Here is a 13,917-nt window from a genome sequence, read left to right on the forward strand (position 1 = left end):
ACACACGCACACACACACACACACACACACTCATATATATATATATATGTATGTATATCCATACGTATTTGAGAGTGTATAAATAAGCATTTATGGATGTATATCTACTCATTGGTTCATATTTGCGTAGCTACACATGTATAATATATATATATATATATACCACCCCCTGCCCCTGCTCCTCTTGCCCTCTCTAAACAAACACATTTATATGCTCAGACACACACACCTAGATACATGTACATATACATAGCAAAACGGATCTCAACGTCTGAATGATAAGATGTTGACGTATACGTTGAAGTCTCTGTATATAAATTTTGCCTCCCGAATTTCTCGATTTTGCTGGGCCTGTTATGTATTCATGTAAACTTATGCTGTCACATTCAAACTGTAGTGTGCTACATGACTGACTTGAATGTCTATGATTTGAAAGCAACGCATACTCACATAAATGTATTTCCACTTATGGTAAGATATGGCTAGTTTTCACCATAGTCTTTCTCGACATGCAACTTTACCAATGGTTAAAGCAATATACTTAGACTCCCGTGTCCCTATGCGCTTTAGAAAAGTTATACCATGTTTTACAAAGTTTTAGGTATATTAGCACATCTGCGCACGTACTGGCCATGACATTGGCGTGAATGTTCTTACTACGAAAGCTATAACATTATGGTCAGTAATATGCCGACCAGGATTCAGATAATTGATATCTGAAGTTAACTCTAATGGAACACTTACGGAATCGACACAGGAACGTCTATTCCCAAAGTGGAACTCATCGAACATGTGCCATGACAAATGGAGCAAAACTGTGGTGTCAAAGATAGAGCCGGCAAAGGAGAGGACAGACGAAGATCTCGCTAGCGAACAACAGAAGTATGTTCCCGTATGTTTAAGTGCGTATGCCCGTCGAAACGCGCTTGTATCAGATATATGCTTGTCTAGTATTCATTCTGTGAAATTGGGAGAGCTTGCATTGTACCGGTCAATCATGGGACGTGTAGCGGTTTTGGGTTAAAATGCTCTGTTTGTGTCGCCTGATACGCTCTGATGCGCTCTGAAGCTGTATAATTTGTGTGCGGATAACTGGAGTGTAATTCGCATGCGGTGTGTTTGGACTGCGGTATGGATGTAACCACTATACAGATTTATTTTGTTAATGCATGGTTAAGAGCGATCGTGATATTCACTACCACAATGTCAGTCAGTCTGATCCACTGTCGAGTTTCAGTGCGCGGTTCAAGGAATGTGTTAATATATTCGTATACGGTGTACTGTACGTCCAAAAAAACCTCAATACAGACGTTCATTTTGAATTTGTGTACTAAGATCTAGCCGTTTCTCAACACTGTATTGCACGCACGTACCATTAGCGTGTAAATCGGACGGAAGGACTTATACAATCTCAAGCTTGTATACGTACCTGCAAATCGTCGGTCTGAGGGGTTATAGTATCCTTCTTATTCGCAACTCCTAGGTACATGAAAGAGCACAAGAAAGATGTGTTAAAGTTTGCGGCGTTGAAGAATCCGGCACAAACTGAGACGATGATGTTGGAGAAGCCCTTCCTACTGAGCGAGTACGCTGCCAACTTCATGGTGGTGTATGCCGTGGATCTGGCCGTGGAAGAGAAATGGAAAGAGCTGGACGGTGTGATTGGCCAGATTGTGACTCTGCAGTTCATGCTTCAGGTGTGTGCGTAGATTGTGTATCTCAGTTGTGCTCTGCCGAGCTCTCATTGTTTCTGCCTGTAAATGCCTACCGCAGACACATGCGATGGATTTAATCCTTAGACATCTGTTTTTTTTCAGAGATAACGTATACAGACACGCGTATACCAGGGGTGTATATATTCTACGCCGACTCTTATTGACGGAATCGTGTGTAGTATTCTACATTGTACATTATTATCACATTTTCAACGTGAAGGCTCTATACTCAAACAGGTCAGAGGCTCCTCCAGTTCCCCGCACGAGAATCTCGTCAAGACCTTCTTTGTGCGCGCACACAAGGCGGAGGACGCCTACACAGAGGCGTTCAGGGACGAAACAAAGGCGCTTACAGAGCGTGTGAAAACCCGCGCCAAAGAGCGTCTGGCAGAGGCCTTGGCTGAGGTTGAAGCAGAGGAGAAAGAGAAGCGAATCGCTGAATCGCCAGGGGGCGTCGATCCGGAGGAGGTCATGAATGAGTTGCCTCAGGCTATGAAGGATGCTTTCGAGGTATATATCGCATAGATGTGTGGGCTTTCTTGGCGCGTGTGCATTTCAAACGGGTGATAGCTTGATTGTGGGCTGTGCAGCTAGTCAGTCATTTGTTCGCTTTATGTATGCACTAGGTAAGGTATATGGTTTATTAGAAGTTCGGTCGCATCAATCGTTCTCTTATATACCAATGAGAGATTTGTGTTCGCAACATGCATCTCGAATCCTGGCTCGGCCTGTGCAATGGCTATAAAGACTCATATCCTTGCTAGTGCAATTTGGCAAATTGTGTATTGCCGCTTGACATGCGTAGACCTGTCAATAACTAGCAGCTGGCGAGTTGTGCGATAGGTGTTTCATATGTTATCTATCGGTGTACAGACCTTCGGAGAGTCGGGCTCGATATGCAAGCGTAGTCCTCTTATTGCGAGTCTACAAAACTAGATTCGACAACCTAAACCGGTTGACTCAAGCAGTGCCATTTGCTATTGTTTTCTTGGTACCAGTCGCGAGATATTGCCAAGTTACAACAGGTCATCGCAGATATGGAGTTGAAGGATGCGGAATATTACATCGACAGGTGAGAGAGTCTTTCAAGTTCTGGGTGTTGGTCTTTATTTATTCTATTTTTATTTTCAGTAGTTTCGGTTATATGTGTCTGTGAATGCTGCGTTTTGGCCGGCTTAAGGTTGTTTGAACTGTGTCGTCTTCTGAGCTCACTGCCCGTAGTTAGTGCAGCTTTGTATACTGTAATCTTTAAGTGGTTAGTGTGGTTAAAGTGCGAGCGATGTGCTTATAGATTGATACGTATAGCTGACTAATCCACTTTCCTGGACTTGATCTTCTAGTCTTATATCAGCGTTCAAAATTATGCATATTTGGGGATGAATTTAACTCTCAAACCTTGATATGCTTACATTTTTTACATTATTTAGATGTACCAAGTCTGGTCTGTGGGTGCCCGGGGAATAAACCAATCGGACAGAGGACTGCTTGAAGATATGGATTTAAAGCGTTGTCTGTTCTAAAATCTCCTCCGGAGACGGTATCGCGCGTGAGCGTACGCGTCTCTTAGTGGGGTACTAGTGGTAACTATTCCAGGAATGTACGAATGCGCTCGAGTAAACAAACGAGCCATATACGAGGAAATAAACACATGCGATAAACAGTAAACTGATTACGGGAGGAATAAGTATCGCCTCATTTTCTGCTAGCTTTTGATCGAGAAAGTGCTGATAAGTTATCTGAATATTCTCTCTACCAACGCGTGATTGGGAGACATTTTGGTTCATTGAGTATAAGTAGCGCCTCCTTCTCTGCGAGCTGTAGATCGAGAAAGTACTAGTTAAATTAACTGAATATCCTCTCTACCAACGCGTGATCGGGAGACATTTTGGTTCATTGAGTATAAGTAGCGCCTCCTTCTCTGCTAGCTGTTGATAGAGAAAGCACTGTTAAAAAACTGAATATTCTCTCTACCAACGCGTGATTGGGAGACATTTTAGTTCATTGAGTATAAGTAGTGCCTCCTTCTCTGCTAGCTGTTGATCGAGAAAGTACAGTTAAGTTAATTGAATAATCTCTCTACCAACGCGTGATTGGGAGACATTTTGGTTCATTGAGTTCTACTTGTATGAGCGGCTCAGAACCATGAGCGGAACAAATGAGACCTCTGTGTATCTACTAGAGAAAGGTATAGGAGTAAATAGTAGATGGTTAAAAAACTCCGAAAGCTGTTCGAAAATCTATATCTTCACTATCCACTACGCCTGACATATATGACCTCTTTCTGTATTTAGAGAATGTAGTTGATAGTCGATAGTTAAATACTCCGAATTTCTATATTTTTATTATCCACTACAGCATGACCTTGCAACTAAGACTAAATTGACAGGTGTGACCCCTATATATATAGAGAGAAAGTACAAGTTGATTGTAGATAGCTAACATCTCTTTCTCCACTACAGCATATGCTGACAACGATTTGGCAGATTCTGGTGATATACACTTGACAACTACAAAAATGTATTGACTTCATTGTAAGTTTTAACCCATATGTACACTTATTCTTTTTATTGAACGTTATAAAAATATGATGACAATCGTATATGCATAGTCCGTGACAAAGGGAAGTGACACCTCTCCGTTCCCATGTGCTGCATAGCCCTTTAAATAAAGCAAACATCTACGCATACGAAACATATTTACCGAGCAGAGCTCATAGCATGTATGTATGAGAGTGCAACAACTAGTCAAATACTTTTTGTGTAGTAAGAATTAGATATAGGAATGATGGCCTGGTAATGATATCTACACGCAGACGCAAAGTGTATCAAGCCGTTCAATACAATAGCAGCCAGAACTGGGCTAAAGGCTTCGCTGAAGAGGCAAGTGTGATTCTGTACTCATCTGAACCATCATGTGCCTGCGAAAACTGCCAGATATGATCTGTGTTCTCCTAACTCCTACAGTACACTAACGGTGAAACCAACAACTTCGCGGGATCTCAGGTCAGAAATGCGTGCAGTGACAGGCATGCCAATGGCCGAAATCAGCACCAATAGCGCACAGCCATCATGAGTAAGATAACTTTACAAGATGGGATAGTCGGTTCAACATTACTATGCGACCTTACCTGTCTCGGTGGACTACGAGATGTCCGTCACCTGCAACGACCAACCGGATCACTACCTTTCCCAATTGGCACAGCCTGTTAAGAGTGGTAAACACTTGGGCTATGCTCCAGGTAAAAGCGACTGATACGAATACATTACGTGAGCGCAAGAACAATTATAACGTATCGAAAGCAGAACATACATTGAAAAATAAATTTCGAAAATATGCGAGTATTATGTGTGAAATAGCATAAGCCCATAACGAGATCTAACCAAAGCATAATTATTCATTGCATGCAATTACAAAGCGCTGCTGTTTCGTAGATTTTTTTTTGTTGAGAATCCAGCCATGTGCGATGACGCGTCTTGAGTGGACGAATGTCACTAAATACAAAAAAAAATAACGAGAAGAGAGAACGAAATAGATCCCGTACAATGGGGAGGACTGAAGTAATACAAAGATAACGGAAGGTTTCCGAAATAAAAAATTGCGACATTTTGAGTGATGCGTTATTTACATTGGCGAGGTCAGCGTTCGAGAATATATATTTACAACGAATCTAAGCACGTTGTGCATAAGATGTTATGTGCACATGCATCGGATTAGATCAATACATAGGTGCATCGAAAGTCCCAATTCAATCGCAATAATCCCATTCCTCATATCAACAGATTATCAATATCATAGCATTGGTGATATTCGTAATACGACTCAGCGTCAGGCGATGAATGAGTGACAAGGGTGATTCGTCCGAGCAAAGCGGTCATGGATGGTATCTCAAAGACAATCTTTCAAATAGTATGGCATGAAGCGATTGCTTCCGTTCAGTTACATGCCGTTTCAGAAAAGATGCGAGTAGTATAATCATCGTTAGCAACTGCACAGGGTACTGAATACTTGCTGCTGTGTTGTCTTATGTTCTCATCATTGCTGAGCGGCTCCCTCGCCACCAGCCTTCGCCTGCTGTGCGTAGTACTCCTTCCATTGCTCGGCCCAGATCTTTTGTTGTTCCGTCTATTAACATGAAAGAGATGTGCAGACACACACGAACGTCACACGAGCGTACCATGGAACAGGGCAGACATGACAAACGCGAATTCAAGTATACATTTTTGTGCAAGGAGGAAGTGTAATGGGGTTGTTGAGAAATAGGCCAAATGTCCCTTTGATTTTTGAAAGGTCAATATAGTGTCGAAGTCATAGTAAAATCAAAGAGAATTTCTGCAGTACTCGATATAAAGAGTTGATAACCCATGCTGGAGGAGACACGCACACACACAACACCATTCAAGCCCAGCATTCCACATCACCAACAGTAGCATCACAAGCAAAATACAACAACACACCCTCGCGTATACCTAGACGTCCATACACTTACCCATTGCTCGCTGCTTTGTCCCGCGCTTGCCCCTTGCTGCCCTTGTTGTTGATTGTACTGTTGTTATCGTTATCAACGTAGTGAGTTTATACTGGACAGGACGTTTCAACAATGCCAATGGACGTACCAATAATCATATTGCGAGCGGAATCAACACATAAGAGATTACTTTCAGAATGTAGAGCACAGTGCTTGTTGGCAAACAAGCGTCTCCATACCTACTTTCTCACACACAACACAAAACAGCACCATTCATGCAAACACATACCATCTCCTGTCCCGGTGGTGCAGGCTCTGACGACGATTGTTGTGAAGATGCGGTATAACCGCTCTGCTGACTGGCTCCATACCCACCCGCAGCGGGGGCCTGGCTGTTGTAACCACCCGCCCCCTGACCCTGCGATTGCCCGTATCCGCCAGCAGCCGCACCTTGGCTTCCGTAGCCACCTTGTGCCGAGGACTGGTTGCCTTGTGAGCTACTACCATACCCGCCCTGACTGCCAGCTCCATACCCGCCCTGTGCGCCTTGCTGGGCTCCAGGTGCTCCATACCCGCCCTGGCTATCTCCACCCGGGGCGCTAAAGCCGCCGCCACTAGGCCCAGTACTTGACCCCCCTGGTGCGCCCTGGCTGTAGCTGGAGTCGCGTCTATCCTGCCCGTAGCCTCCAGATTGTCCCCCCTGGCTGGGTCGGCTACCATAGCCACCCCCCTGAGCGCTCTGGCTGCCGTAGCCCCCACCTTGACTGCCATAGCCGCCTGAACTCTGTCCTCCAGGGGGTCCGTACCCACCCGGCCCTGCCTGGCCACCTCGAGGTCCATAGCCTCCAGCTCCCTGGCTTCCGCCTCGGCTGCCATACCCACCGCTTTGTCCTCCGGGTGCACCTTGTCCCCAGGAATTAGGATCGCCAGGTGCGGGTCCTCGGCTGTTGTAGCCACCGCCACCGCCCATAGGGCCGCCACCAGCCTTCTCCATAATCATTGCCCGCGCGGCTGCAATCTCCTCATCGGTTCCGTTGACCAGGAAAAACTTCTCAGGCCCGTACTGAGGTCCGTCTCGGTCAAGCTGGACACGTGCACCAGTCTCTGCGATGATCATCTTGATGGTTTCACCTCCACGGCCAATGACCAGTCCAACCTTTGTACTGTCGACAGGGATACGCACATCCGGTCGACCGTCGGAACCACCCATGCCACCATGGCCGCCCGTACCTGTTAATAGTGGAAGATCATTATATTGAACTTGAACAAGTGCGGACATATGTGCAGAAAAATAATAATAAGCAAGACGCAAGCAGACATAAAAATATATGGACTGTCACTGTTGCAGCGAAGGAAAATCGATCAATGTCAAGCAAGGGTGAACCTCTACTTGATGTATAAGCTCAACCCATATATTAGACGCTATCACAAAAAATGCACACAAAGCCTGACCGGGCTACATAACTATAACCTTCGCATCTCATCAACAGCAACCACTCACCTCCACCCATACTGCCGCGGCCCTGGCGCTCTTTGTGTTGGTTGACGATCTCCATCACGGCTGCCTCGCCTCTCTTGACACTCTCAGCAAATCCTTCAATGGTCACCACGCGTTCGGGCCGGCCCATGTCCTGTTCCAGCTGTATCTTGGCCCCACTCTCCGCCTGCAGTCGCTTGATAGTGCTACCGCCGTGGCCGATGACCAGACCCACCCCGTCGCTAGGGATCCTGATCTCCACCTTGACTGTGCCGTACGGGGACTCCTGGTAGGACCCGCTCTGTCCACCAAACCCTGAGTTGCCTCCGCTGCCCATACCCCCGAAACTACCCCCACGAGCGCTCCCGCCGACGGTGCTGTTGTCGTAAGGCGAGTCTGCGATGATCTCTTCGACCATCTTCTTGGCAATGGCCACCTTCTCTCTATCGCCAGAGATGACCACAGGCTTCTCAATCGCTCCTGGTGGCTGGTTGTCCTGTATCACCTGGATGCGAGCCCCACTGTGGGCCTGCAATTCGCGAATCTTCTCACCACCACGCCCAATGATCACACCCACGCGGTTGTTGGGGCACATGACCTCCACGCGTTCTTCGGGCTCAGCGTTGCCGCCGGTTGAGCTACTGGACTGAGATGTGTCTACTACTTCCTTGATCAGAGAGCGTACCTTGGCGATAGAGGCGCCGTCGCCGGTGATAGTCACACGGCGGTGCACGCCATCGTGCGAGTCGGGCGCAATCTGCAGGCGAGCGCCGCTCTCGGCCTGCAGGCGCTTGATGGTTTCACCGCCTCGACCAATGACAAGGCCAGCTGCGGAGGTAGGTATATCGTACACATCCGAGGTGGGCATGATGGATGATTGGTCGTACCCCAGGCCAGTGTTGACACGCTTGGCTGCACCGTCATCGTCGCCACCATCGTCGTGGGGTCGCTTAGTGCCTGCACTTGCGGCGTTAGCGTCCGCTTCTGAGAGAACCGGAGGATACTGCGTATTAGATTGTGTGAGGGTAACAACGTCTCTAGGGCTACCGAGAGCTACGATTGTAATACGAGACAGACCTAGAATGTACATGAACCATATCGTAGTGCATGCACCATACAGTAGTGTAGTTGGGCACACTGCAGGACATGGACATGGCTTTGCACTCTGGAAAGTGCTTGGGCAGGCCTCTGCTCCACGCCCATACAACGACCAAGCAGAAACATCACATCAGCCATAACATTCTCCAACAGGGCAAGTAACAACACATCCGCCACCCACGGCTATTGACGCGAATATATGAAGGCGCGGACTGTAACATATGACCTACGCATATCCTGAACACTCTTGGGATAGCGAACACTCGTGTATGAACACAGACCATACCTCCAGTGGCGGTGTATGCAGCAGCCGCAGGGGCGGCTGTGGCTGCGGGGGCTGGCTCACCTTTGGCAATGGCCGATGCCCGGTCCTTTGCCTGCTGCAGCATGTCTTGGAAGTCCATCTTGTATGTGTCCTCAGGAATATGGGTATTCTACGATGTATGTATACAAAGAACGACGTTAACACAAGCAACCAAATTGTAAAGGTACTGTATATGCATGCGACTATTGAGTTGACTAGCATGATAAGAAGACCTGCTGACGGCCTGGCAGCATGTCATAGACATCTTTTAACAAAGAGACGGCAGTTGTTGCGTGACGGTTCATGTATAATCGCCAATGATCATTCGACAAGTAGGTATATCCACATTCACACGAAATTCAATACCAAGGCAAGGTACATAGTTGAACGTAGTAGCTCCGGTGCACGATTAGAGATATGCACACCAGCGCTTATAAGTGGGCTATATCATACATGGAAATGGCTGTATGTCCTTATCGATAAGCGTGGGGTTGATTACTTTCACTCAACGTTATGCGATATAATTTTTATAGCGAAATTGGTGGGACGGATAGTGTAGATAGACTATGTGCGATATATACACATGACAGCGTCTACATAGCTGTAGGATACAAATAAATTGTGTGCTTTTGTTGTGGTTGTGGAACCAGGTTGTAACACAGAAGCACATTCAAATGCTTCTAGTGATACATCCAGGTGATAGTAGTAGCTGGATTGAAATGTATGTAAACCATTGTAGTAAAAAAAAGATGTACCTTATGCATGCATATATATATATATATATATAGATTTGTACTCACAGGCCTGACTTGATGTATTGAATAGTGAGATAATGACATTAATCCGAAAACAGCTCAACAATCTTACTACACTTGACACTCAAAGCATATAAATATACGTGTAGAAGCATATCTAAAATATGCTATACGAAGTACTTGCAAATACACTATGCATATATTTGCATAAATTACAGGGAATATATATAACAATCCAATAAAGTATATTAGCATGTAAAACAGACGCACACGCACACACACACGCACACACACACTCTCTCTCACACACACACATATATATTTATATATATACATACATCAATACATATATAATACACACACACACACACACACACACACATGTATATATATATACTAAATATATACATACATATATATATATATATATATATATATATATATATATATATATATATAAATATTACAAACCCCAGGCATGCGCGTCTATTTAAAATACACTGAGAGGAAAAAAAATGGGACCATTCCAGACACAACAAATAAGCATCTCTAATGTCCTCATAGACGTATGTCTAGATTCTGATCATAGGTCTGAACAGACCAAGGCTCAATCTCTAAATCCACATTGTGGTATCGCAAAACAACACTGACAAACACTTCCAAAACGCGGACTATACAATCTATTGCCAGATGTTCAACACTAGAAACATAGCCCTGGCCCGACTTACGATATTTTAAGCATATCTAACATACCAGAACCACGTTCCTTGCTCGACTGTAGTTTGTGTGTGCGTGTATTCAATGCTCCTCACGACCTGACTTGTGTGTTAAACCGCGAACACACATTCAAAACGTCGAAGGTACTTCTTGCTTGTTGACCAAATTATTTACCATTTCACAAGACGAGTGAAGATAATCACAACTCTTGAACTCACACGACTACATAGACCTCATGCAAACTTTTAAAAAGTTGTAAATAAAATGGGGTTTGCAACAAGGGTTTCAGTTTATTATTTTAGTTTTTCATTTTTGACAACGAAAATAATTCTCTATTTATTTATGTATGTAGTTTCCGACAGTCTGTTTTATATTGTTTTTTATTATTACAAAAAACAGAGGGGTTGAAAAGAACTATGTACATATAATATATAGCTTCAAAAAATTGTGGCCTATTGCTGAGTTTTGATATATTTGAAAAACAAATTTGTTTGAAATTGGTGCCAATTTAGAGGGCTATGAAATTGGTTGATCAGGAAAAACCATTTTCGGACTAAAACCCTGATATCGTAAACGCAGCTCGTGTTTAGGGTTTTTATAGATATGAGTAGAATTTGAGAGGACGAGTCTTTTGGACTCTTGGTTGACGACTTGGCGGCGGCGCTTGGGATTTAAGGATGCAACGTGCACGAGGGAGACCGTACGTAAATTTGTGATGAGAATAAGCCACAATCAAGCAATCTGTATCAATCATATAAATATAAGAATTGTTTGATAATTTACATCATTGACCTTACTCTACAGGATTTCATTTCTATAGTAAGCGTCTGTATCTTGTTCTTTCCGAACTAGACACATTATTCAGACTCGATGAAGAGGCTGATGCTTATGCATGCAATTGGATGCGGATGTTCCCACTCACGTTAGTGTACGGGTCCATCATTGATGATAATCATCATGCAGGGCCTCACTGAGAGTCCACTATTTTTTAAAATTTTAAAGAAAATATACGATACATTTTTGAACCGTCAGCTTTGTTTTTTATCACATCATTTGTCATGCAAGAATGTTTTATGCGAGACTTGCTATTGTTGTTTGACCAATTTGTAATCAAAAGTACTGCAATACGGTTTGAGCTTCTTTTTTTGAGCTTTCAAATATCACAATCGGAATTGCGACTGACACTGCATGACGATAGAAATAAGGACGTACATGTTGCTCTGCTCGTTCCGTGATCCACTTGCCCGTGAAAAGTGGATGAAATTCTCCGTGTGCAAAACGTTTTTAAAGGTGCTAAATATGTATATTAGTTAACGATTCAAGTTTTATTTATATCTTGAAACGTTTAACACAAATCTCGGTACGCTGATAATCTAAACTTCGCCTCGCTCCTAGTAGAATATAGTACAATAAATATAGGGTCCAAGCTATATCACATGCATGTGAAGCATCATTGCTTGTAGTGCAAGGTGTAGCAAGAGACATGCTCATGTGTGAAGATGATGAATTATGCTTCGCCTCACTCCTGCTAAACGAAGTTGTGAAAGAGATCCAATAGGTGAAAAGACCATTCAGGCTATATCCAAGATATGCCTTTATATCGTTTACAGAGAGCATGATAAACCATATTTACTTCGCATTACTCCCGGGTTGAAGTGTTGTAACATCAAATGTGACCATTGCCGTTATAATCAGATGAAACCATCGCCGCTGAAAAATTGATTACCATTATGCTAAAGCAACAAGGTGTAGTAGTCAAATTAACCTGAACAATAGGGAAGAGCATTGCGATGCATCTTACCAACTTAATTCACACCAAAGCGGCAAAGTGTCCAAGTATCGAAGACAAATAAAGACTATCTATGAAAGAGGAGAAACTGCAGAATACGAACTATCATATTCCTCTGGCAACCACGATGATTCACGTCTGGTACCTTGTCTACTCGCAGACTTTGTGGTAGCCTTGATTTACGAAAGAGAGCTTTTTTACAGATTGAATTTAAAAAGGATTTTGGCTGGCAACTTCGAATATTCAGAACAATTGTTTCGACTACTAAATATTGACTTTTCGAGACCACCACGTCTTTGCTCACAACATTGAATCGAAGGAGTGGTTCATTGATTTTCCATTTGTTTTTATACAGATTCATAGGATAACATTTCTATTCAGAAGTCTTTTGGAGATGTGATAAGAATATACATGAAAACTTATACACTAAACATACAGTTGTATATAAGACCTATACAACAGCTATATTATACACAGCTACACTCGCTATCGTTCACACTTTTCTCTTGCTCTTTCACATATAAATATTATATATACTCTCCATACATTTTACATATAAAATCTTAATTTGTAAATTTCGTCGCATCTTATCACTGATTGGTGTTCTGATAAGCTCTCACAAAAAACCAACACAGTTTTGAGTTTAGACTTCAGTGAACACTGAACACACATCATTGTCATTATCAGACGGATATGTAAATAAATAAAGACAACAGCTATTTTTGAGATAGTAAGTATTCAACACCACATATACAACGTCATAGGTAGTTGTATAGTACATAGCACGACATAATACTTACCATAACACACCTCACACACCTCAGGCACCATACAAACAACAGTATATACAACCCACGCTTGCATACTCAAGCTACGACCATGAACATTTCCCAGGCAGTCGCGTTGCTGGACAAGGTGTCTAGCAAGGCTGACGATCTCGAACACAAAGTGATTATCATAACCAGTGATCTAGAAGCACAACAGAGTCAGGATTTGGCTGCTCTTTCTCAAGTAAGTGATAGTAATAACAGCCTTCTCTAAATAAGTGGATGGAAGCATTAATAGTGGAGAACCTTCATGCTCACGCTCGGAAAATAGTGTTGGTGCTATAGAATTCGTGTGATGCACCTGCTGTTGATACAGTGACCTCATTGTATTGTGACGGTTCTTTTTTAATATCCACAGAATATCTATAAAGCTACTAATATATGTATGTATCTCTATGCCGACTCAGGTTGCTCGCCTTCACATAGATATAGTGAAGTTTATTCTGCACAACAACCACCTTTTGTATTGTAAACGTGTATTATCAAATTGTCAACCGTGCTTACGGTTGCCAAGTCAGAAGTTACCAAATTCATGAATATGTTTATAAAGGACCCTTCAAGAATGCACCTTGACTTATATATTCCTAAGCATAAAGTTTTATACTATTTAAATGTGTACTGGCACGCCTAAGAAAATCCAGTGTCTATGCACATATATATTTCAGCCCGAGTGAGTACAGATTCAAATATGTCAAAAACGACTGTATTTAAATATCTACGAGTGTATTTCCAAGAATGAAAGAGGTAGCAAATGGGGAACGAAAGTTATA

The 13,917-nt window shown here is 43.3% G+C and overlaps 1 protein-coding gene across 1 annotated transcript; it reads right to left on the reverse strand.

The window, feature by feature from the left end:
- Positions 1-5,312: 5,312 nt before the first annotated feature.
- Positions 5,313-10,765, reverse strand: SARC_05192 (hypothetical protein). The gene is made up of 6 exons (XM_014300946.1): positions 10,568-10,765; positions 9,042-9,189; positions 7,682-8,641; positions 6,470-7,410; positions 6,202-6,258; positions 5,313-5,837 (listed from the first exon to the last, which is right to left on the reverse strand). Exons 2-6 carry the CDS (start codon positions 9,157-9,159, stop codon positions 5,748-5,750), a joined length of 2,166 nt encoding a protein of 721 aa, XP_014156421.1. The 5' UTR covers positions 9,160-9,189; positions 10,568-10,765; the 3' UTR covers positions 5,313-5,747.
- Between the last annotated feature and the right edge of the window lie 3,152 nt (positions 10,766-13,917).

This window comes from Sphaeroforma arctica (assembly GCF_001186125.1).
Source record: "Sphaeroforma arctica JP610 unplaced genomic scaffold supercont1.323, whole genome shotgun sequence".
Taxonomy (NCBI): domain Eukaryota; class Ichthyosporea; order Ichthyophonida; genus Sphaeroforma; species Sphaeroforma arctica.

Excerpts from the sequence above, each read along its gene's own strand:
- SARC_05192 (XM_014300946.1), bottom strand. The coding sequence starts at position 9,159 with ATGGACTTCCAAGACATGCTGCAGCAGGCAAAGGACCGGGCATCGGCC. Across the intron at positions 8,642-9,041 it reads TGCATACACCGCCACTGGAG|AAGCGGACGCTAACGCCGCA; the intron begins GTATGGTCTGTG and ends CGGTTCTCTCAG. Across the intron at positions 5,838-6,201 it reads GACAAAGCAGCGAGCAATGG|ACGGAACAACAAAAGATCTG; the intron begins GTAAGTGTATGG and ends TCATGTTAATAG.